General features: G+C 35.9%; 1 protein-coding gene across 1 annotated transcript in view; it reads left to right on the forward strand.

The window, feature by feature from the left end:
- Positions 1 to 24,680, forward strand: part of Fas1 (fasciclin 1 Fas1 domain-containing) — a 191,427-nt gene extending 166,747 nt beyond the window's left edge. Inside the window, exons 7-12 of the mRNA XM_023156487.2 lie at positions 2,617 to 2,777; positions 11,278 to 11,535; positions 15,849 to 16,069; positions 16,275 to 16,437; positions 16,801 to 16,978; positions 20,687 to 24,680. Coding sequence (XP_023012255.2) covers positions 2,617 to 2,777; positions 11,278 to 11,535; positions 15,849 to 16,069; positions 16,275 to 16,437; positions 16,801 to 16,978; positions 20,687 to 20,877 — 1,172 coding nt within the window. The 3' untranslated portion in view covers positions 20,878 to 24,680. The remainder of the gene's footprint in view (positions 1 to 2,616; positions 2,778 to 11,277; positions 11,536 to 15,848; positions 16,070 to 16,274; positions 16,438 to 16,800; positions 16,979 to 20,686) is intronic.
- Positions 24,681 to 24,853: the final 173 nt, after the last annotated feature.

Consider the following 24,853-nt stretch of genomic DNA (forward strand, 5'->3'; position numbering starts at 1 on the left):
GAGCCTCTGTGTGCTCGTATTTCGATAAAAAATGACAAGCAATTCATTCACTTTTATATGTTTTTCCTGTCTGAAAAATGTGTTCAGTTTCATTTGTCATCAACTCTTCTCGCTGTGCCACAATCTCCAAAGAACGCACGGGCGAGCTTTTGTCCGTTTTGCCGCGATAGAATGAAAATTGCAACACACAGATTTTTTTCTGGGGATGAAACATGAGTGTGTTGCATTCGAAAACGGTTTCGATTAATCATGCCACTTCGGCCGTTTATGAACTCTACAAAAGTCGAGTTATCTTTTTATTTGAACGATGATTTGGCACTGGCGGATACCAGGGAGCACAGGGGTCATAGTCCCCCCTCCTAAATTGATAATTAGTCTCTCCAATGGTGGCTAATGATAACGATAACAAACGCCGTCCTTTAATGGATCTATCCAATCGTGGATTGCAAATCATTTTTTCAATATCTGTTTTTGAAAGTTATTGGGAATGGCATCGATTATATACCAAAAATTACTTCTCAGCAAAAAAATTAGGAAAATATTCACTCATTATTGACTAAGAGAACCCCAGAAATGTATTTATCAATTCAGAATAAATTGAGTATTTCAATGGAAACAATGAAAATAAAGTAATTCATGTATTTTAATACTTCATTTTGACAAAAAATGAAAGGTGGAATGCCTGTAGCAATTGTAATCTAACGACCATGAGATATTTATCAAATTTTGTCAACGCTCTTTGAAGATTCAAAAAACCGTTACACTGAATCCATTGTTCGAATCAATACTAATGAAGGATTATTCAGAAAATGCCATCTAGTGAGCAGAAGCCGAAGTTCGATAGTTCTTCTCTCTTCTTCTTCTCTTTTTTTATGGTCTTTGCTTCCCTTCGGCGCAGTAGACCAAAAGTTGGAGAATTCTTCCATACAGAATTCTTTCAAAGATCTTTCAATATGTAATTCAATAAAATAGTGATGAATTGTAAAATTTTCCAACAACCAAGAACGTCTGACTTTGTGCAACACTCTTGATTTCTAATAATTCCCGAATTTCCAGCTAAAAACCCCGTCCCCCTCCACGAACGAAACATTCCGCGAGATTGAATCGCAAAACAACCCCTTCGGACCCACCTCTTTGCTGTATCTTCCTCTTCGCCGGGGCATATAATGTAAATTTGTTATCGGAACTCGGAATTCTATCTCTCGCCTTTCAATGAAACCCGATTCTTTTCAGATTACGTGAAAAGTCACACTTTATTCGGGGACGGGGCACGCCCAAGACTGCCCCTACCCCTCCTCCCCATAGAGGCGAACTTGAGGAGTATGTCGAAGAAATTATATTTACTTACTGAAAACTAATATACTTGTTTATTTTTATGTGGCAGACAAACTCGAAAACTAGAAATAGAAGCCAAACTTTTACTTCAAATATCTCTTTTGAACTTGCAGGTAGATGTATTAGTCCATACACTTCTCCGATTTCCAGTTACAGTATACAAAATAGTGATTTACGTAACAAGTATAGAAAATATTGCTTTTTCGGACGGGTTGACAAAATTATATGACCACCATGACAATAACCGTGGTCTTTTTTGGTGGGTTTTCTCTTTTGGAAAGTGCCTGGCTTATCGGTGTCCAACCACTGTTCTCAACGTCTCCTGTTGTGGTAGAAGATCCACTTTCCGTCACACGTGACCATCCAATCCATAAAAGGATCGTTTTGGTTGCGCAAAGCAAAGAAGAACAGACTTTGGAACGTGACATTTCTTGTCTATCGTTCAAATCGTGTGGTAGCCACTTTTCAAGCTCTTGACCTTTCCAATACGTTTTGAACCATCCAAAACCGCATAGATCAGTCTCCATCAGGATCCTCAAATCTTTGTCTTCGATTACTATAGGTCGATCACTTTGAGTCTCATCTTCAAGGCTATAAAATCTCCGAAATGAAATTCCATAAACCACCGTGGAATTGCAAAGGCTGCTTCTCAAGAGCTTGCAACATTGTTCCAAGCCAGAAAACTGTACAAACCTCAGCAACTTTTGATACTTAATAAAGCTCAGATCAGATCCCTAAACATAACCTAAAGAGCCATCCGCCTGATTGGAGACGCCAACATCACTTGCAACCTTGATACTCTGACAAAACTGTTGAAATAACCTAGTAGAGTCAATGATGTCGTGTTCAACCTTGCAACATTTTGAAAATAAATATTAACGACTCAGTTTGTTGACACGATTTTTGGTATTCCAAGTTCCAAGTTCTACTGTGTTTGTTGCCAGGTACTCTGTGTACTTCTTATTGGTTCATGTCCTAATCTGATTTCGTACCAATGATTTTGGTACCGCCAGAGCTGGTTCACAACCTATATATGAAGTTGATGATCCGTGTCTAGCGCGTTCATCAGCTTCATCATTACCTGTGATTCTTGTGACACTTGTATTTCTTCACTTCGAAGTTTTAGAGGTCCGAGACCCTCCGTTTCAGTCCTCTTGGTGAATGCTACTATGGTCGATTTGGATGGGCTTATGTTAAACCCGGCTTTTTCGGTCCATCTCGCTATAATATTCAGGGCGTACTTTATTCAGAGGTCTTTTGATAAAACCCACTTTCTTTCAGATTACGTCAAAAGTCACACTTTATTCGGGGACGGAAAGCACGCCCAGGGTGTCGTCATCGCCGAGATCGTCAAACCCAACATCCCTGTCAAAAACGGGGTCGTCCACCTCATCCAGAAGCCGCTCATGGTGGTGGATAGTACAGTCAAGAAGCTGTTGGAGGTAAGATTGGATTTTTCTATGGTTTCCATGCGTTTTGTAACACTTCTCTCTACATGCCACTTTATACTGCACCACATATACATTGTTCGTTTTTTTCTGTCCTGAGGAACTTATCAAATGATTTTTCATAAGGGTTTCGTTATGAATGATAATTGTGCCTGGAAATGTAGCCTGAAAATTTAGCCAGAAAATTCAGCCTGAAAATTTAGCCAGAAAATTCAGCCTGAAAATTTAGCCCGAAAATTCAGCCTGAAATCTCAGCTCTATTAATTTAGCCTGAAAAGTGGGAGGTAATCCGAGTGGAACGTTTTATATTCAACCAATCAATCATTGTCTAATAGAGTAGGTATCTCATTGACAAAGTGGGAATTGAACAAAATCATTTGAAAAAAATTAATTAGCTCTCTTCAGCGGTCGGTTATAATTCTTCTGACGTCAAGAGGATGAGATGTCCAGATGTCATAGTCTACATGAATACATATACTGGATGTTTTTTTTAGAATTCAGTTGAGGTTCATATTTCCGTTTTCAATCTCTCTTCTTAGTAACGGCAATCAGATAGATTTCATTTTCACAGAACTATTCGAAATAAACTGTTAAAAGATATATGCCGATTCTTTGAGTTTTCAATTCAAAAAAATTCAAATTACCCAGCTTCTCAGATACGAATTCACAAAAAACAAAAGGTAATAGTGGGTTTTCATTGTTTTTCTCATAGTGCCAATAATTAAGTGGGTAAAATATTTGAAGAAATTAACTGAAAAAATATCTGAACTCGAAATATGAAAAACCATTTGAAGTAGTCCTCAAGATCTCACATTCACTAATTTTCACTAATTTTTGTTTCTCTTGTATAACATGGAAGTTGAGTTGTTGCAGTTTTTAGGAATTCCACGGCATTTATTGAGTTTCAACCAAAATGAATTCAGTTGTCAGATATCAGTAACAATATAAGTGAAAGTTAAACAGTGTGTTTGGCGATGTTTTTGAATATTGCAAAATCTAAGACCATTCTATTCAGAATTCTTCATTTATAATTATGGTTCAGAGGATATCTAATAACTGAGTTTGTAATAATCACGATGGAACGAAATATCAGTTGAAATTTCCAATAATCGACACGTGTTTCGATTACCAAGTGATCATCTTCAAGGAGTTTTTTGAGATTTTGTTATTTTCAATTGATATAGTATTGAGAACTGATCAAGTGATCAAGTGATCAGCAGAAATCCAGATAACAGGTTATGATCATTATCAATTAATGGATGTTTTTATCGCGTCTGGTTTCTACAAAATGTTTCATTCCATTGTGAAAAAAAACTATTATTTCAATTGACGGTTTCATCGGTGCAGGAACAAATGGACTATATTTGCAACGTAGGCAATGTTGCTAGACAGGAAAATTATAAGGAACCGGAGGTTATCCAATACTCGGTTGTGCTTCCAAATGAAATCAATGCTGTAGGTTACCCTCATATTATCATATCAGTGGCGTTCGCTGTACTACGGTACTATAGGCTATGTACAGGGTACTTTGCATTATTGCTGTCCAGCCTTTTTTCGAAAAAACACGTATACAAGAAAAGTGTATAAAATATTTTCTGAATAAAATTGGAAAGTTATCAAATTTAATTTTTTTCGCTATAATCAGTAGTGAACCTAACGTGGTTCAACACCAAAAATGTACATTTGTGACCTTTTTCCGCTGTGATCTGATTCATGTTTGGAATATCTTGTATACATTACTCTCTTTTTGAGTCTGGACAGTTATAATAAAGGCAAATCCTGGAATCATTAAAATGTGGTATGCCATATTGAAAATTGTTCAAATCAAATTTATCGATTTTCAAGTGAAATTTTTGCAAATTTTCTGACAAAAAATTTGTGGGTATATTAAGGCAAATGAATTGTTTTCTTTTGATTACGTCACAGATAAAGATATCACAACTGACTTGATTCGACCCCATAAAATTATCTTTACTGGTAAATAGATCAACTAATTCATTTTGAAGTAGCATGAGTCCTTTATAAATCACTTTAAAATCTTGTTTAAAGGTGGTTAACTATGATTCAAGATGAATTTCATTAGTTCATACTATTGTCTAATATGAAATAACACAATTTGAAATCCCTGAATCCCTGAAAGAACAAATGAAATTAAAAATAAAAATGAATAGCTGAAAATAACAATTATATTGTGCAAAAAAACAACCCTGAAAGGAAACGATAATGAAATAAAAATTAAGCAATAAATTGAAAAATTGAAAAGAAACAAAAATTCAAAGATTTCAAGCCGAGTTACGACGTTTCGATTGTTAGTGTCTACAATCATCTTCAGGTAATAACTGAGATGACTATTTATAGGTCATTCGAGTGCTTTCACATATCCCCTCTTTCCTCTCTACGCTTCACCGGTTTAGCGGGAGATGATCGTTCGGCGGGAGTTGACCGTTCTCCGCTCAACTGTGGGTTTCCATACTCATATGTTGCCTATTTCTACGCTATCTTTGCTGAAGGCGCTGTAAGACAACATATATGCGGCTTCTTTGAATTTCTTCCTGAACCAGTGTCCCTCCCTGTGGATGATCTCAGCTTCGGACCAGTTGATATGATGTTGATGAGGCCAAACATGCTCTGCTATTCCCGATTTGCTGGTTTTCGTGCTGTTTCCGAATCTGAAGCAGGTTATGATGTACTTGGACCCAGTTCTTCTTATCCTTTCCGACAATTCTCTGATGTAGGGAAGTGCAAGCACTGGTTTCTCTTCTTCGTGAGGCTCTAGCTGTCTTTTAGCCAAAGTCTGTTTACTTTGGAGTAACCATTCCGTTGAAGGTCATTTTTGATGATACCTAGTTTCTTTTCGAAACCTTCTTTTGTATTACAGAGCATGAAAGCAGAGCGTGATGATTCCTCTTTCAGTCGATTGATGGTGGTTGGATTCTTGATTCAGATACTGTCCCGTATGAATGGGTTTTTGGTGATGAAAGATCTTACGCGGTTGATGTGCTTGAAAAAGGTGTCTATTTTTGTATTCCCATAGTTCCATGTCATGAAGATGTCGTGAACTTACATCAACCAGACTCAGAGCTTCTTGTGGGCTTCTTCAATGGCCAGAGTTTCGAAATACTCCATATACATGTTGGCTAAAACTGGTGAAAGTGGCGATTCCATTGACATTGCGTAAAGAATTCGTCCTCAATATAATTGTTATTTTGTGTGTTCTTTCAGGGATTTCAAATCATATTAAACAATGGAAGACCGAACTAATGATATGTTTGAAATCTGTATGGAATCTCTTTCTTCGTTAATCAGGTGTTGCTTCCTTTCGGGCAACAACCCTAAGAAGTAGAAACTTACTCAAGAATATGGCATACCTTGTAGAATGAAGCAGCTTTTGCTAGCTGATAGATAATGCTTGCTTCAAAGATGAGATTCATGTAATATTTGATATTTCTGCTAGTATTCGTCAATTATAGTTCAACGAGGATCTCAATCAAGATTCTGTGACATTCCAATATCATCTACAAAATTTTCAACCCCTTATTTTGATAACAAATCTAATATAACACGCGACTATTGCTTATAGAAATGATCTCTAGTCAGAAATAAGTTTTTGACGACCAAATAACGGAAATAATATGAAGGATTGACGAAAAAGAGTTTAGATATTCAATATAAGTCAGTCACTGTAAATGAAGTGTAGTTAGGTGCAGTTAAAATTTATTGTTTGGATATACTCAACATCTATAGTATGCTATCGCTGTATTTCTCGTGTCAAATTTGTCGTGCTGTCATCTGTCATGTATTAGAAGTAACAGCTTTCTGTTTATTGGCATATGAGCATCATGTGGCATTCTGCTATACAGCAGTGGACTCTATAAACAAATAATTTATACCCAAATCTGAACTTCCCATGTTTCAACAGCTTATTTTTAATTATATTCATTTCAGTATTTCATAGTTCACTATATCGAAAGCTCGGGCTAGATTAACAAACGTACTGAGAGTAGACAAGTTTTTATAGAGTCATAAATATGGAACAGATTGAAATTGGTGTACACAGTGACAAGTCGTTATTGTATATCAGACATAATAGCGGCCCAAGGATACTTCCTTGTGGAACTGCATATATGAACCATGATGTATCCACCGCTTTCTTTCCAGCAGGTGCTATAACAGATTGGTACTAGGTTCTGACTGGAAAGCAGCCTTCAAAACGCAATCAAAAGATTGTTTGTCTTCATTTTCAGTTACATCAATGATTTCGAAAGATTTTCCAGACCTCACATATCAACTCCCAGTAACCAGGAAACTATTTCGTTTACAAATAAACTCCTCCGGTTTGAAGTAGTTTGGCGCATCGCTATAACATCCAAGAGAAGTAAATATTCTTCTGGTATTTACATCGGTTTTCCTCGTATCCAAGTAAACAAAGCCGTAAACTTAATTTCCAAGTTTCTGGGGTAATAATAATTCGAACGATACGACTTGTGTTTAACTTCTGACGAAAATGATATTTGGCGGACTAATTTCAATGAGGGAGTTTCTAGAAACAATTTCGTGAACTACAATCGACAAGTTCATTAAGCGAATTGAAAATGTTCGTTCTGCATGAAAATTTACGAGCTCAATTAACGATGAACGTTATAATTTCATCTGGGAAAAAAGACAGATGATAATTTAGGAACATGGGAACAGTCTGTAGGTGATATTTTTCAGTAATTGTGTCATGATTTTTTTGTGATTCCGTTCAGTTATATACTGATTCTTCACAGTGACACTTTTGTTGAAACTTTGTTGTAACTCACTTTTTTGTCTGATCTACGCGTCTCTGTGAACAATTCATTCTGAAATAATTGATTTTTTCCTTTTTTTGAAGATTGACACATTTTTTGTATAAAGATAGAGAAGTAGGAAGCCGAAACCTTGGTTTCCAAAAAATTATTCTCTCATGAAAATATTCTTATTATATTCAAGATATGTTCATATGAATTTTTCATCGGAAAGGACATAAAAATAATTTTAAATATTTCCATGCTATTGAGAAGCATCCTGTACATACTGTATATCATAAAAACGTGCATTAATATAATTATAATGGCCTAATTATAATTAAGTAGTATTTGTTTGTTAATTCTACTGTATAAAAAGTCCCCACTTGCATGTTCATACTGTACGATTGCAGGATGCCACATGTGCTCAACGTTTATATAAATTTTTCTGCTTACATATCACTCACACAAAAACCACTGACATCATATATTTATATGTAAACTAAAAGTGTTAATGTTACTTCCTTGCTTTTCCGCTTATCTCTTGGAAACTGCAGCAATACAAGGTAACTTGATGTTTACTTCATCCTGTATATGTACACATTTCATTACATTATTCCTCTCTTTCAGTGCATGTTTGTACAAGCCGTAACTTCTCCACCAACTGTTGACTCACTCGCTTTTGTGGCCAATATTTATCGTGTTCTTAGTTGTAAAGTCTCAAAACACAATGCGATATAATCGATTATACGGGGTGAAGTCAAAAGAAATGCGATTATCTGGAGCATTGAAATTGGCGTAGAAATGTTATCACATTTCTCCCAGTAACAAATATCTTTTGCCTAGTTTTGCCAAGTTGTTTGGCCTCAGCATAGTTCCCAATTCCTACCAAATCAACATGATTCCACACAAATTAAAACCACTGAAACAGCTCTGTATAGCTTCTACACTCTGATGCCTCTAGATAACTTACTATATATGTGAGCTATCCATGGATTATTCCAGGTTTTTTTATGGCGTGAATAATAATTTAATCGATTTGAAAATGCAACGTTGTGGAGACTGCTTGCTTGCTTTGGAAATGTAGGTTAGGTTTCCCATTATTGCATATGCTGATAAAATGAACGTCAAAGGAAAGTAGATACTTGTGACATAGTATCACTATGACACACATCTTTCTGAAGGCTCATTTGCTTTCTTCCTTTTTTTTGAAGATCACCACATTTTTTATATGAAAGTATGTAGGCTATACAGATTCTAGTCCAATGTCCCACGCTTTTTGTTATGGCGCTTCATTCGAACAGGTCGGCGATTACGACTTCAACTTGGGTCTCGGCTTGGTTCTTGATCTAGCTCTCGAATTGGCATTTGACTAAGGATGGGACATCCCCTATATCAAGATAGGAACTCGACCTGATCCTCGAATTGGTCCTTGATGTTCTCGAATTGGTCATCGATTTGATCATCGATTTAACCATCGATTTAACTCGAGAATGAACAAAGATGGCGCAACATGTCAGTAGGGCACTAAGCCACATCTTCGTTAGTGAAAACAGGAATATTGAATTCATCGACAGATAAAACACAAAGATGGCATTACATGTCATGAGGGCACGAAGTTGTATCTTCGTTAATGATAGTTGAATTTACGGGTGTATCACAAGGAATGAAAGGTGAAGAAATAATAATAGTCGTATCGTCACGTGCAGCACATCAAAAGAAAGAGGTTGAGATATTGAATGTGTTGACAGAGTAAAAACAATGATGGTGCATATCGAACGAAAGGAAAAAGAAGATGGAGAAGAAGATAGCCAAAACCTTTCTTCTCCATAAAATCTCTCCTGAAAATACACCGCTTTCAATTCATACAAATATTTGTATTGTTGAAGGCTTCTAACAATGTTGGATTTCACTGGAAGTGAAGCATTATCATTATACATGAGGCAGTTTTGACGACAAACTCGTTGATATATAAAAAAGGCCATTATGGAATATCAACTGGGCAATGCAGTCGTCTCTGCGATTCCAATATGTTAGATGGAACAAAATCCCAGCTATTAGGCCGTAGTCGAAAGGAACTTGTAGTCCAAACGTTTCGTCTTCTGCAACAGTGGCATACATCTTCAGTGGTGTATGAACAAGTCGTTGCTGAGATGAACTTATTTTAAGACAAAATTGTTTATTTTCAAATAGCTGCAAAGATTTGAAGTAAACTATCAAAGAATTTCATAGAAAAAATATTCAAAAGTATGGCATTTCGGATATCATTGTGAATGTATAAAATTATGTCCCTCAAGGGTGCCACATTCTTCATGAACTTGACCGTGTGTTAATTTTTCTCGCAGCGAACTCATCAACCACACCCGTAAAAGATCTTTTTTACATCCAGCAGCCGCTGGTTTTTTATTCGTGGAAAAGTAGCGGAACTTCTCCCGCGCCAGCCAGTGTATATTCCAACATTTTTATATTCCGCTTTCGTTCTTTTTCTCCAATAACGCAGCATGGGTGGATTTAAATATGCATAAATAATGCTAGGGAGCGTTCAAAGAATTAAAAAATATGGCCGTAGTAAAGCACGATGTTTTCGTTCATTAAAAACTAATTCGGCAGTTCTGCAGATGCTCGTGATATATGCAGGCGGTAATCTCTAAATGAATTCTGTTGAAAGTTTTATATTTGCCCGAGGAATTTGTTTGGTTTCCATTCTGTCGTTACTGGTGGCAAGGTCTGAAATAAATAGAGTTGGTAACTATTTCTACCAGCTTGCGAATCCCAGCAAAAGTCAGTATATAGGCATCTTGAACAGTAGCTTGTTTCATCTTCGGCAACCAAACTAAAAGGACATATCATGGGTTCAACTACCATCGAGTTAAGTCACCACACCATATCTAGTTTGAGCCTAAAAGTATTGGCTTAGGTGCACCTGTCCAACATCAATGCCAGCTTCACATTTTTCCATCGACATGTTCTCAGATATTCAATCTAACTCAACTGTTGTTTCTCTTCATCTCAAAGTTGCAAAAGTCTGAGACCCTCTATCTCGATCTTCTTCGTGAATGCTCCTATAGTCGACTTGGTTAATGTTGGACCCTTATTTCTTAGCCCATTTTGAATTCGTGCTTAATTCGTCCTCATATTATATTAATATATTTTCCCTGGGCTAGAATGACTATACCGTACGCATAGCTCAGGTTTTTATATTCACTGTGGACCCGAAGAAGATTCAACGTGCTAATTACACGGATCCATAACTCAAAGGACAGCCCCTTGCTATGCCAATCTTCCTCTGAACATGCAGTCTATGTATCTGCAGCTTCCTCGTACAGCTTCACATCCATATTGGTTTCACCCACTTCTATCGGATAACTTCGAATGTCTTCGACTGTGGAGAAAACTCCTCTTCCTCCAGCAATATCAACTACAGAAAATGACATTGTCGTTTTTTCAAATCACAGATTACTGGAACATCAATAATTTTCTTCATAGCAGAATTAGCATTCTGCAGTATCTCGTTGCAGGAAAGCTCCCCAGTTCTCATTGCGAGCACTGGAGGACAATAAGTGTAGTAAATGAACTGAAAATATTCCAGAGAAAGTAACACACGATTCTCAAACACCAAACATCAATAGCTCTTCCGTTTATATAGATAGATTAGCGCTTCCATCAGCTTCTGTATTACCTAACCCCAACTATGTTTCTCTAACGTTTTTTTCATCTCTTTCCGGCAGGAACAGGACGGAAAAATCCTCAGCAACTTCTTCAGCGCAATCAAGGATGCTGGACCTGGGGGAGAAGATTTCTTGAAAACTCTGGAAAGGTCTCACGACATTACACTGTTCGCACCATGCAACAAAGCCCTAGAAGGAGACCTTGTCCTGAACAGCATCTTGAGTGACAACAAAAGGTTTTTGGAGATCCTGAAGTTACACTTGGTCGTCGATGATAGACTCTACGTAGACAAGATCGCCAAGGAAAGTCATAACAAGGTAAGTGTAGGTCCTTCTTGAACAAAGAACGGTACGACATCGGGAAGAAGTTATCAAGGAAATAGCTGAGAATAACAGGAAACGGAATTATACACTTCAACAACTGTTGGGTGGAAAATCTGGGATTTTTGAAATAAGTCGTGAGGATTGTGAAAAAAGTATGTTGGTCAAACTAAGCTAACTATAATGACAATGCTCCTCTACGTAACCTACAGAAATAACCATCGAAAAAACGGTCGATAGGCTTATTTTGGCCATATTTCCAGATTCGTTCAAAACATTTCAATACAACAACCACAATGTCTCCTAATCAATTATTTCGAAGCCCACCTTGATGCTTGACTGAACAGATATGGCGAAATGCTCAATAGATAGGTACATAATTAACAAGGGACACTGTTACAGCAGATGAAACGCTTATTAGCTGCTCCTCTTATGTATACAGGGCAGTTAATCCAATGACAAAGGATCAGTGACAGTCAGTACGAGTATTTGATTAGATCTTTGCCGTGAACTGAGGTCAAATTGCGTTATAGGGATATTTGGAGCCGTGAACGAATTAGATCAAAATACAAAGATATGGTGGAGCGAGCGGAAAGTAATGAGTTCATTTCGAATATACAAAGGACAGAGATATCAAAATTGAATATCAAATGCCAATAATCTCAGAACTCAGTGTAAATTGAAATTGATTATTTGGAAAAACTAGGTAAACTGCCATATATGCCTGTCTGAACGCGATAAACTCACCAATTGACATAGTTATTCAAGAGTTTTGATTTTCCTCTTGAAGGTGATCACTTGGTGATCGAAACACGTGTCGAGATGTTGAAATAACGGTTTGGTGTTGGTAAAAAACTCCAGCAGTATTCATTACTACACCAAACGTTTCAAACAGTGCATCACAAGTATGCTTTTGTATGTTCAAATGAATTTTTAAATGGAAATAGATAGTTCAAAATCAAAACATTCAGGTTTCAAGATATTTCGACATTGAAATAGATACATACTTTTGTTTGAGTTGATTTCATCAAAGGGCATCATCCATAGTCACAAGCTGATGGGATATTGTGACAGAAAAAAAAATGTAGACATGTATGCTTTGTCACCCACTAGCTCCAAATATTCAAAGATTTGTTGATGTTCCATAATTTCCGATATTGCCGTTAGCAAAGCGACTATTATTATCGAGAGCAGATAGTTGTTGGTTCACAGATGAATCAAAAATACCTTCAGGTCTTGCACCCTCCGAGCCACGGTGTTTGCTGACAAACTGACACTTTTAAATAAATTTACCTTTTCGGGGCATATTTCTTCGGCTACTGCAATCAAGCATTCTTTTATCATTTCTCCATCGGTGAATGGTTTGCCACGTTTTCCGATTTCAAGAGCCACACGAAAGCTGGCGCGAGTTGCAGACTCTTGTGCAGTATTCGCTTTGGTAAACAAAGTTTGCTGCGATTTGAGTCCGCGTTTCAAAGCTTCAAATTTTTCCTTCCGCAAACTTCCTGTATACTTGGAGTAACTTTGAAGATGTTTCGATTCATAATGTCGTTTAATGTTATAGTCTTTGAGAACAGCTATGGTTTCATTACAAATTAAACATAGCGCCTTATTACTGCACTCAATCACAACATACTGAAAGTTCCATTTTTCTTGGAACGTTCTGCATTCACTGTCGATTTTTTGCTTCTTTTCCATACTAACAAATCACACATAAAAACAATAAGTCAAATCAAAATACTTTTATTGACGGGTGTTACTTTATTTCACAATAGACAGTTTCGCTTCCTTCGCCTTTCCTACGCAGACTAACTCGCAGTTGCGCCGCTAGCCTTTTTATATGCAATTATTACTGCCATCTCGAGGTTATCGGAATACACTAGCTAGAACCAGAACTTTCTCGAACCAATACGGTAATTACAAATATTTAATTACGCCTAATGCCACCTAGCGGGTAGCTGAAAAAGATAGTACATAGTACCACTACTCGCCATTAGACGTCGTTAAGTGCCACAATACACAATAATAATTGAAGTGCAAAAAAAACGTAAGTTTGCTTAGGTCACGCACTTTGCGACTATCCTAGTCTAGAAATATAGTTAAGGGCAGAAATTGGCCCTTGGAACAAACTGAAAAAATCATTATGGCCCGAAGGCTTCAAAGTTTGGAGACCCCTGCTCTAGAAAACTAATAAAATAGCTTTCTACACACCACATTGCATTTGACCATCATTTCAAACTTTGAAACTGGTATAGTAGGCTATTCTTGAAAGATAGATATTTGCCTTTGTGGACTTTTCATAGACCTAATAAATGTTTCCTGCAGACTAAACTCATCCTTCCGAATATCAACCTGGAACTAATGAAAAAAACTCTTTCGGGGTCACCTATAAATAACATCCCTTTGTTGATGTGTGACCTTCGGTAACGTTCTGCGGTCGTTTTTTTCAACGGATGAACTTTTTAGCTCTCGGTGCTTATTTATCGTCCCTTAGGTGGCTTCAGCTGATGGAATTACTTCAATTATGCATTATCTTTTCATGGAAAATGCCATAATTCTTCCGTTTTTGTTTGGGTCTCGCATGAAAGGGATTAGAGTCACGTTACAGCTTATCTGTACGGTGCGGACTTTTAATTTAGACACGGTCGTTAGTCACTGTCAATCGAGGTGAAACTCTCACCGACATTTCTGTTAAAATCATCTTTTTTTTTTCATTTTTTGCATACTAGTTCCCTCTATGAACTTCCTGATAGGTATCTAATAACACGAATGACCGTTTCCAAAATAGTAATGGATAATATAATACTTTTAACGTGACAGAACGATTTGATTACATGAATTTACATGATTGTTATAGTCGAAGTAAACGATATTGTGCACATTTAAAGTTGCCGGCACTCTCAAAGGTCAAAAAAACTGATCGTAATGATTCCAATAGCGATAGTGAACAATGCGAAAAAGAGATACCAGTGAATGAAATTCGGATGCATTTGAATATTGAAGCACACAGAGTATGTTTTAATGTATATATGAATCTACATCTCAAGTTTGGTTTCGAGGGAAACAAACTATTACAAGCGACATCAGATTTGACCGAAATTCCGTTCTCGACTGTACGTAAAATAGTCAAAAACAAATCTTATGAACGTAAGGCGCGATGTGATGCGGGATTACCAAAATCTTTAGATGTTCATTTAATAAAATCATTGAAAAACACATTATAGGACTGTTACAAAAGCAATGAGATTCCTACAACTGAAATCATAAAGAAGAAATTGAATACTTCCGGCTATAACGTGAGCTGCTGTGACAAAACTCTTCAGAATTGGATAAAAAACTAGGATTTAGATTTTAAATAATAAACAAATGTCAATTAGTTATGGAATGCAGAATAATAGTGGAATTGCGTAACAAATACTTAGAACAAATAATCAAATATAGACAAGAACAACGGCAAATTTTCTATTTGGACGAAACTGGGTGTGATACTCACGACACAGTTACGAAAGGATGGAGTGATGGAGAATATGTACGCCTAACATGCCTGCAAACAAAGGATCGCGAGTAATCATTGTGCATTGCGGAGGAAGTAAACGATGGGTTCCGAATTCTTTGAAATTATGTGGAAAAAAACTTGAGGGCTGCAATGTTGACAATATGAGAATATGGATGAGAATATGGAAGCTAGTATTTCGATTTATTTCGATTGAATTGAATGAGTTTCCGTTGAGATATTACAGATTGAAGTAGACTCATAAAAATGGACTGAACTTTTGGAACACCCTAATATTTCTAATTATTATGGGAGAGTATGAACAATTAGATATTTGAAATGAGACGGATGTACCGATGTCAACAATTTTAACTATTTTCCACGTATTCTTTGGTTGTTCGCTGAAACACTAAACTCCTCTGGTCTACGAAACCGACTAAGTGAAATATGTTCCTTCAAACGCGTTATTATACTTCGCTCAGTATGACCAACATACTTCTAGTCGCTATCCTCATAGCTTATTTCGAAATTCTCATACTTTTCCATCACCTTATCTTTTGTTTTGTCCTACACTCGTTAATGGAGTGTACTAAGTCTTGAAAGACACTTTTATATTTGATTTTTTTTAATTCGAACTGATTTTTTGGCGCATTTCGGTTCATATGAGAGAACTGTACACTCTGAATCATCCTCTTTTTGGAAAGTCTAGAATTTGCGAATACATTCTTTAATTTTTTTCCCGTCAGTGTTACTCTGAGTGATTTTATATCCGATTCCACCGTAGATGAAGTTAGTTAAAGAACCTTTTTTTCTTCAGGTCTTCCAGGCGCAAACCCTCAGCAAGGGCAAGAAGCTGTACTTCAACGTGCTGACTTCTGGTCCAAACCGAACCATGTCAGTGGAAGGAGGCGGTGTTAACGCGACAGTAATCCAAGCCGATCTTGCCGCCACCAACGGCATCATCCACGTCATCGATCGAGTTCTCGGGGTGCCCTACTCCACCGTCCTCGACAAGTTGAGGAACGACCCCATGCTCAAGTAAGTAGCGACAGTTTCACCCCTATTAACTCATTCAAGAATGCAGTGTTTGGTCTGGAAAAAATATTGGAAAACAATAATGTTAGTCCCAAATTCAGTGGTGCAAAGAACGATGAGTTCATTGAATCTGGTAACGTATCATTGACACTATCAACAATGACGGATATATAGCTAGTTCATTCTGATTTTCTCTTTAAAATTTCAGAGCTACATATTCTTTGGGAAATCTACAAGGATTCAATAACCAGCTGGTCAACACCACGAAAAAATTCACATATTTCGTTCCAAGAGACAAAGCCTGGTTTGATGCCAAAGTGACATTACCAACGGCCATCAAGACGTTATTTATGAAGGAGTACGCCTATCATGTGAGTAAAAATCATATCCTCTTTCTTCTTTGTAAAATGTCCAGCAAGTAATCAAATCCACTATCCATATAGGAAAATTTATAACGGGAAACATTGAAAGATTTGATAGCACATCATCCATTTGTGCCTCATACATTCTCGTTAACAATCCCATAAATGTCCACAGGATATATCAGCCGTTGTACCTCCGAAGATCATCCTGGGTTGTCATATTCATATAATGAAAGAAAATTTGGGTATTAACAACTAGTAGAGGAGGCTTTTGGATCTCTTGAAACTTTTACTTCTCTTAAATTATTCCACCACCCCATTTCGAAGATGGGCTCTTGCGGTTACTAATGAACCGCATTTCTTCAATTACAGGCAACTGCCACTCTGGAACGCCACCTGGTTATCTCTGACGAACCGTACACAATGGAACGAATCAAGCGGATGACGAACGAAAGCAATACCTTCGGGACGTTCGGCCAGAGGAAGGAGGTTGAATTACCCACGATGAGGGGATCCCTGAAGTTGTTTGTAGAGGAACGTCAGGATAACAGTGAGTATTTCTGGGATTTCGGGGCTAATGAAAACGAAAACTGATTGACTGGGGAGTATTTCATTCGAGTCGATGAGTTTTTCGATTGCGACAGGTTCCAGTATTTAATTACGTTGGCTACACATTTTTTACAATTGCTAATATCTTGTTTGTTGAAATTCATGGTAGAATTATGAAACATTAAAATTTTAATATCTGGTGATGTCATCAGTCGTCACCTTAAAACGAACTGAGTTGATTTGAAATCTCTTTCTTATTTTTCAGTCGTTTAATCATTTATTTTCAAGTCACAATATTTTGTTTGCTCTACAAATTAGCCTTCTTACATTTTTTTGTCTTTTATACTCATTGTCATAACTTCAACATATCATCATTTCCATTTCATTTTTTCCTCCATAGATTTTGAATCTGTTAACAACGTTCAAAGTTATAACATTCGCATAATATTTTGTCGCCAAGAATTTGACACTGAAGATAAGCTGAATGGGAAAGCTTTGCCTAGCCAAACAATTGTTCCAACTCTGACAACCCATCAACAATTCCGAATCAACTCGTCTATCGAAAATTACATCAGACAGAATTTGATGTGTTTCAGATAATATTGGCTACTAACGTCGAGTGAATTGCTTGATTTGTTGGTGATCACAATGAATGCAAACTGATAATAAACGCATTCTTTAGAATGCCATTCGGACTACATAACGCACCTCATACATCTCAACGTCTATAAGCAACTTGTGAAACAATGCAAAAGCAAGTTTGGTACAATTTTTTTTTTTGATAGCAAAACCGAATGGGTTACAATAGTTCTAACATCAACTCACACAAAGATCAAGAAGCATTTAATACTCAGCAGCTTTCATTATTATAATTGATTCTAGTACTTTCGCAGACAATGCAATTATGAAAAAAACAGAAACTTTGTACCTGCATGGAAAAAATAGCCGTATTTTCTCCACATATGGATACTGATCACTCGAAAGGATGGCTCTCAAAAAGAAAATGAACGGAATGAGAATAATGGTAATAAAAGAGAGATTTGATCTGACCCTCCATGAAGATTCATGTTACGAGGACAAAGAAAATACGCTTCAGAGGTGAAAACAAACAGCCAAATCAACTTCAAATATGTTTTGGTTGCTCTTTTGAATCAAGTTATTTATTTTTACAATTATTTCAGTCATTTCAAATGTCAACAGAAACTTTAAAGGGCTACAAAATTTGAACAAAAGCAAATTTGATGAATGAACAAAGTACATACTATTATGATAGGACTCCACAAATCTGAATAAGATTAATCGATAGAAGGATGGAAACTATACTTCTTCAATTGTTGAAAACATAAATGGTGAGGAAGATAATGAAAAGTAAGGGATAAACTGAGGTGGAAAAGGAACTGGAAGGAAAACTAAAGTCAATAAGTATATTGGTTGTGAGGGAATCCTCTGAAGATCACTGATATCTGCAGAAATCAGATATATGTTGAGTAGTGTGGAATGAAAATACTTCTTGTATTCATCAACTCATGAACCAGATGTAAACATATCGCAGAGCCTCGGACAAGAAGTAAAGAAATATCATCAATTACTTCCTATTCAATACTGAGTTTTGGTTATCAAGCAGAAACTAAATGGATCAATGAATATTGTTTGAGAATATATATAATTATCTCATCGCTTTGAAAAATGTGCAGGAGGAAATGTTTTTTATTTCCAGTTACATTTACCCTTTTTTCAGTTCTATGTTTTGTTTATTGCCCATCAAATGAATTAAAAGTAATGACAAGTCGTCTTCAACTCATTTTATTTTAAGTTTATTGATTTCATATTTTTCTCATTTTCTCCATCAGTTAACCCAGAATCCGGTAACACAAGTAAGTAAATCGTGAAAATTTGCTAAAAAGTTATTCCTGTGTAACTGTTTTCGTTCAAATATCCACTTTAAATTCGACTGTGTACAAATGAAATCGCGGTAAAGCGTATAAGACACGAATAGAATTTTCATTGCGTTTCAGCAGATTGCTAGATTATCTCAGATTCAATTCTGAATCAAATTATCTTTGGCGCTGTGTGATTGGATTATGGTAAACATATTATCGACGAATAGAATTCAATATCACAAAGAGCAGATTCATTTTCGTCAACCGACTAAAATCGAACTGGAAGTTGATGTGGGTTGTTTTGAATGCCAAGATAATGGAACTTCGATTATTCAATATAATTAAATACGTCCACAATGATTTTGATCTGTCGACAAAATATTCGAAGCCAAGGAACAAAATTGGGTATTTAGGTACTTTCCAAATGAAATGTTCCAAGAACATATTGTTTTCGAAATACCTTGTATATTTCAAATGTGGAATTGACATTTGCGTCTGAGAAAGAGCGCATAGGTCAGGAAAGTGTTGTAGTAGCTGGATGTGATCCGTTTTATAGATAAGAAAGATGTAACGGGCGTCTCAGAAACGCAATATACTAGGTGAACAACAAACCTCATTTAAACCATATGAAACGCGTTTTTTCTATAAACGATCATTCTTGAGCCTCCTGATATGTCAGATCATGGTCCAGAAGTTACGATTTGTCTAATACATTCGTCAACACCCTGTATTAATCTATAATTATTATTCTTAGTTCCCGTAACGAATTGTCGCCATGAACTTCGTAATGAATCGAAACTAATTTACATACTCCACACGAATCAGAATTCATTACCATGCGGCATGGTGAAAATTACATCTGCCAGAATGAGGATTATCCTTCAATCAAATTAAAGTCTAGTTTTCTCAGTAAATAATCGAATACATTGCTGATTTGAATATTCCAGTCGAAATTAAAGTTCTGTTCTGTCCAGTGCGCACAAATAAAATCACGCTTTCGTATTTTATGCACCGTACACAGAGTTAATAAGTTGAAAGTAATGCTACAGAATTGCTAAACATCGTAGTAGTGGTAGTAGGCTAGTTTCTTCTTCTTGTTTCCAGAATATCCAGAGTATTTCTCAATAAAAAGTATCACTTCATCTCCTTAACACTACACATGAAATATGGATGTTTCAAAATATATCTGGAAACTATATTTTGTCACTTTCCACTACGATAAATTACGATCTCAGCTCCTGTAAAACTCATAACAACCTGAGCATGCATATTAATAACAACAAAGGTTACATAGGTCCAACTGAAAGAACATCCAAATCACGCATTGAATAAGCAGTAAATAACAGTTCAAAAACCCTCCAGCGCATTTTTTTATATTTACCCCGTTGCTACCGTAGCGCCACCCTTAATTAGCACTAACGGACACTTTTCCACACACAGAGACGGTTCTCCTTATCTCTACCCTCCATAATTCCGCACTGTTATTAATTATTCTTCTTCTTCTTATTTATTCCACATTGACAACACATGTTAGCAACTTCATTCATACCACATGTGAACTACAAAACAGTAGACATCTACCAATCAAACGCATATACAGTGCTAGAATACGAGAAACTCATTGCAATCAAGCAATTCATCTCAACAGTTACTTGATGTAGGTATGCTAGTAATATTGATAATGTAATTCGAGTAATTCTCACAAAAACGTAGTTTTAAATTTTCGCGCCATTTCTTCTAGTTTGCCAGTCATCCCATAGGGGCGCTGACGTCAATAATTCACACAATAAATCATGTTCGAGTCCTTAAATAAACTTTTTTTTCTTCAGCATTCATAATCAACTGGAAAGGAGAAAAAATTCCTGTGTTTAGACCAAACGTCGAATGCACCAACGGCATCATCCACGTCATTGACGCGCCATTCCTCAAAGAAGGCGACATACAAGTGAGCAAAGCTTCGATTACGGCGATAGGACCGCAGCTCGTGATGACCCTCGTTGCCAAATTCCTCCTCCTTTAAAACCTTCGTCGCTAGTGGGATGATATTCATCAAATTGATCAAATACAGGGTTTTTGTAAAGAGTTGTCCGTGTATGACACGGGGTGTCTCGGAAAAACCGACTAGAAACTAACGTTCTTCGTCGGTCTTTCTCGGGCTGACCTGTAGTCGATTCGATTATTGAATATATTTTTTCATTTCTAGCTGATACTGTCTACGACTCTTTATATCAACTTTTCCTGTTTCATATGCAATACTTTCTGAAAATGAAGAGTTATCTCCAGTTTTCATAATCACGTTTTTTCCAACTGATCTTTCAGTGCTTAAATATTCATACAAGCTTATACCATACTCTCGGAAAGTAACTCGTTATTTCAACTAAGTTCGATATGAAATCATCTGTTTTGTAAATAAATATGGAAACGACTCTAATGCGATGAAATATGCTGATAAGAAACACGGGGTGACTAGATTCACATAAAAATTCAATCAAATGATCAGTTACCATCCGCTGGTACCTATTGGCATATTTTTGATAGAAGACAAATAATTACTAGGATTTTCTAATTGAGATGTAACAGTGTACATCAAAAATTGAAGCATTTCAGATGTAAATACTCCAAATATCTTATTTGATAAAATCTATTGATGTTAATATCGAATTTCAGATGTTTAATAAGAAAATTTAATTATTTGCGAAATATAATGATGCATCAAATAATATTTCTACTACCTAGTGTCCTTACATTCCAATTCGCTTCTTGAAATTGTGTTGATGATATACGGGATAGGTGATAATGAGATATACGATCAAATTTTAAAATAATGTTGAAATACATATAGCATGAAAGTGTGCAAAAGGGTTGGTCCTAATGTAAAGTACAGTTACATCTTGAAAATTTTTAACATTTTCTAAAAAAGCCAACCCGATTTAAAACTTGTAAATCACCAAAAATATTCAGTTTCATGGAAAGTACCGAAAGCACAGAATAAAAAAGTTACAATGAGGTTACAAACGATCGAAATACAAACGAACACACCAAATTGCAAATGAACTTTCTTTTGGATGGTGATCATAAAAATATATGTTGCATTCGCGAATATTCTGAACAGGCACGTTACAATTGTGCAGAAGATAAACTTCATTCATATTTGTGGGCATTTAATGTCATATTAAACTGAACCTCATTTCAAAAAAGTAGCTACTGTTCGTTTGTAACCTAGTTTGTTCGTTTGTAACTGAGCTTCATCTTTGCTCAGTCGTATATCTTTGAAATGTCAGTTTGAACTGTTTCATGATGTTAGCAATGTTTACCTCTTTCAATTGTGGTTTTTTCATGCTTTGTGTATCTCAGCAGATGGTCTAAAGGACCTTTCTCTCTGAAATAAAGTGAATAATCGACTCAAAAAATTCGTTGATCTCCTAACCACCCCTTGACTTGAATCAAAACAATTGCTCTCGAGATAGGTATAACACACCGGCATATGGTTGAATCCTGTGATAAACTTTGAGCTCCCAAAAGAAATCAAAAACTCCAAATCATGCAGTTCCAATCAAAATCTCAATTTTTAGATATTCTCAGAGGAGAATCAACCAATATCTATGTTCAATGCCTAGAGTGGTGTCACTACGACAAGCATATGGAATTTCGCTTGTAATCTTAAGATGTAAATATGTGTGGATGTGTATAAATGTTAATATTACTGACAGTATATATTTATAGTAGAATTTAGTATAAATCACCGTTTTAAAGTTTTTAGTACCTCATGAAAAATGCTTTCACACAAACTGTTTATGAGCACTGAAATGCTTCATATTTCTATTGAATATACAAAGAGCGAACTCTTTGCTGAGCACTTTTTGTGGTTTCTAAAAATGAAACCTCTTCAACTTTGTATATTTACATATGTGGTAACCAAAGAACCCGTTCATTGGTCGAAAATACTATCTTCTAAAATACTCACCGTTGTATAAGATATAATATACGAAAATAGACAGCATACGCGTTTGTGTGACATAAGAAACATTCTAAAATTTGTTGTAGTAAATAGAGTTATGTATTTTTTCGGATTGACTGACTGACTATTTGAATACTTATACAAAAAAAGGTGTCGATATTTAAAACATCTTTTGATGAGGTAAATGTTTATGGAAATGAATTATATAAATGTTGCAATATAAAATAACGAGATGATTATTAGGGCAGGATTCTATGAATAGTGCTGAATTGATATTGACGAAATTCGCTTCAAAGCTGCAACTTCAAGTCTGAAGAAGAAATACATTGTCAACTCAGCTGAAGAAGCAATAAAATCTCATTTTATCGACGCTTGTCACCTTTATCGAAGATTTTATACCATATTTGTTTCCCTTACAATATCAATCGCTACTTTTATGGAATCGCCCACGTTTATGTATAAATACAGACTGTATCGCTATCACGACAAACAAACTATAATAAATGTTTCTGAGCTTGAAGTTTAGAGAAAATAGACCTAATTGTGTGTAAATTATAAATATGCACTGCCAATGTTACATCTATTTGATTTCCTTCAAATGGTTCAGATACTCATAGTTAAAAACTCTATCTCTACCTTACTTTCGGACTATGTTGATAGGTTAACAACAAGAAAACTTGGATGGCGTTGTATTGTGCGAGATGAGACTGTGAGAAATTGTAAACGAAGTATGTGCTTTTGAAGCGTAATTGTATGAGTACTTTGCAGGCGGTGTATGTTGTATCCTGAAGATTCTTTGTTTTTGAAAGCCAGAATTTGAATTTCAAACAAACAATGGCGTGGTGAGCCCTATTTGATGCTAGATACAAATTAACTTACTATCGGTAGATAGCCCTGTTGGCTGAGGCCAACAAATATGGAAGAAGAAAAAAATCACAATCCATATTATGTAGTTTTAATGATTTTGAGATTACTCCGTTTATACTTTTGTAAACGTCATCGCAGAAATGTTTGCTTTTGAAAGTTTGTCAGTATCTCACCAAAAGACTCTGTAATGATTCGTTTGTTAATCACTTAAAATGAGAAATAAAGAATGGTTTCATTTTTCATTAGCAATATCGTTGAGAATGCATCCAATATATCAATCATCACAAATAAAATAATATCATTATGTCCGCCTGTGAAAATCAATGAGAGTCTTTCTGCCACTATTTCTTTGAGACATTCTTTGGATACGGTTTCAGGATTATTTCAATATTTGACAGATGTGACGTCATTGGAGGAACTATTTCAACGAGCGAATGCAATTATTTCAAACAATTTGGAATAATTTCAAGTCAAAATATGGTATAGTTTCAATAGACTTAGCTTTTTATGAAAGAAAAACAAGTAGATGTTGTCGCGTGGAAATGAACTAAGTACTTGAACAACAAAGAAATTTCAGGATCCTTGTCAATTAGTAAAATGGATGACTGTTATATTTAAAAGGTCTTTCAGAAAAAAGGCAGTCCAGTTTCAATCACACATTCTTTAACAATAAAATTTCTAATGGAAGGTTTTGCAAACTAGTGACCAAAACAAATCCGTCAATAAGGCCTTTTTTATAATCATTCATTTAGACTAGTGTTAATTTCTCTGTAACCAATAGATGTGCGACATTAATTTGTCCTTAACACATTGAACTGTTTACATGTTTTCGGAATTGCTTTTCTATATATTTTGAATTATAAAATGATCTGTGCGGTTCTTAAATCCGAGTCTTTATAGTAAAAATAAGGCTATATTGATTCTATTAGAATTGTCATTCTTAGGTAATGATTTTGTTGTAAATATTTCTATTTTCAATAAAGCATTCAGTGCTCGATGATTTTATTTTATATTTTCACCCTGTTTCCTTTCCACAATCCGTATGATCAGTTTACAAAAACGAAACACTTGTTTGGCTATAAAATAGCTTTCTTAGGCGTGCCCATACGCCTGAGAAAGCTATTGTTTAGTTGGTTAAACTGCTTTCATGAACACGCCTAAGGAAGCTATT

This window comes from Leptinotarsa decemlineata, unplaced genomic scaffold (assembly GCF_025532065.1).
Source record: "Leptinotarsa decemlineata unplaced genomic scaffold, Ldec_3_MD MMD2_tig00026361_RagTag_RagTag, whole genome shotgun sequence".
Taxonomy (NCBI): Eukaryota; Metazoa; Arthropoda; class Insecta; order Coleoptera; family Chrysomelidae; genus Leptinotarsa; species Leptinotarsa decemlineata.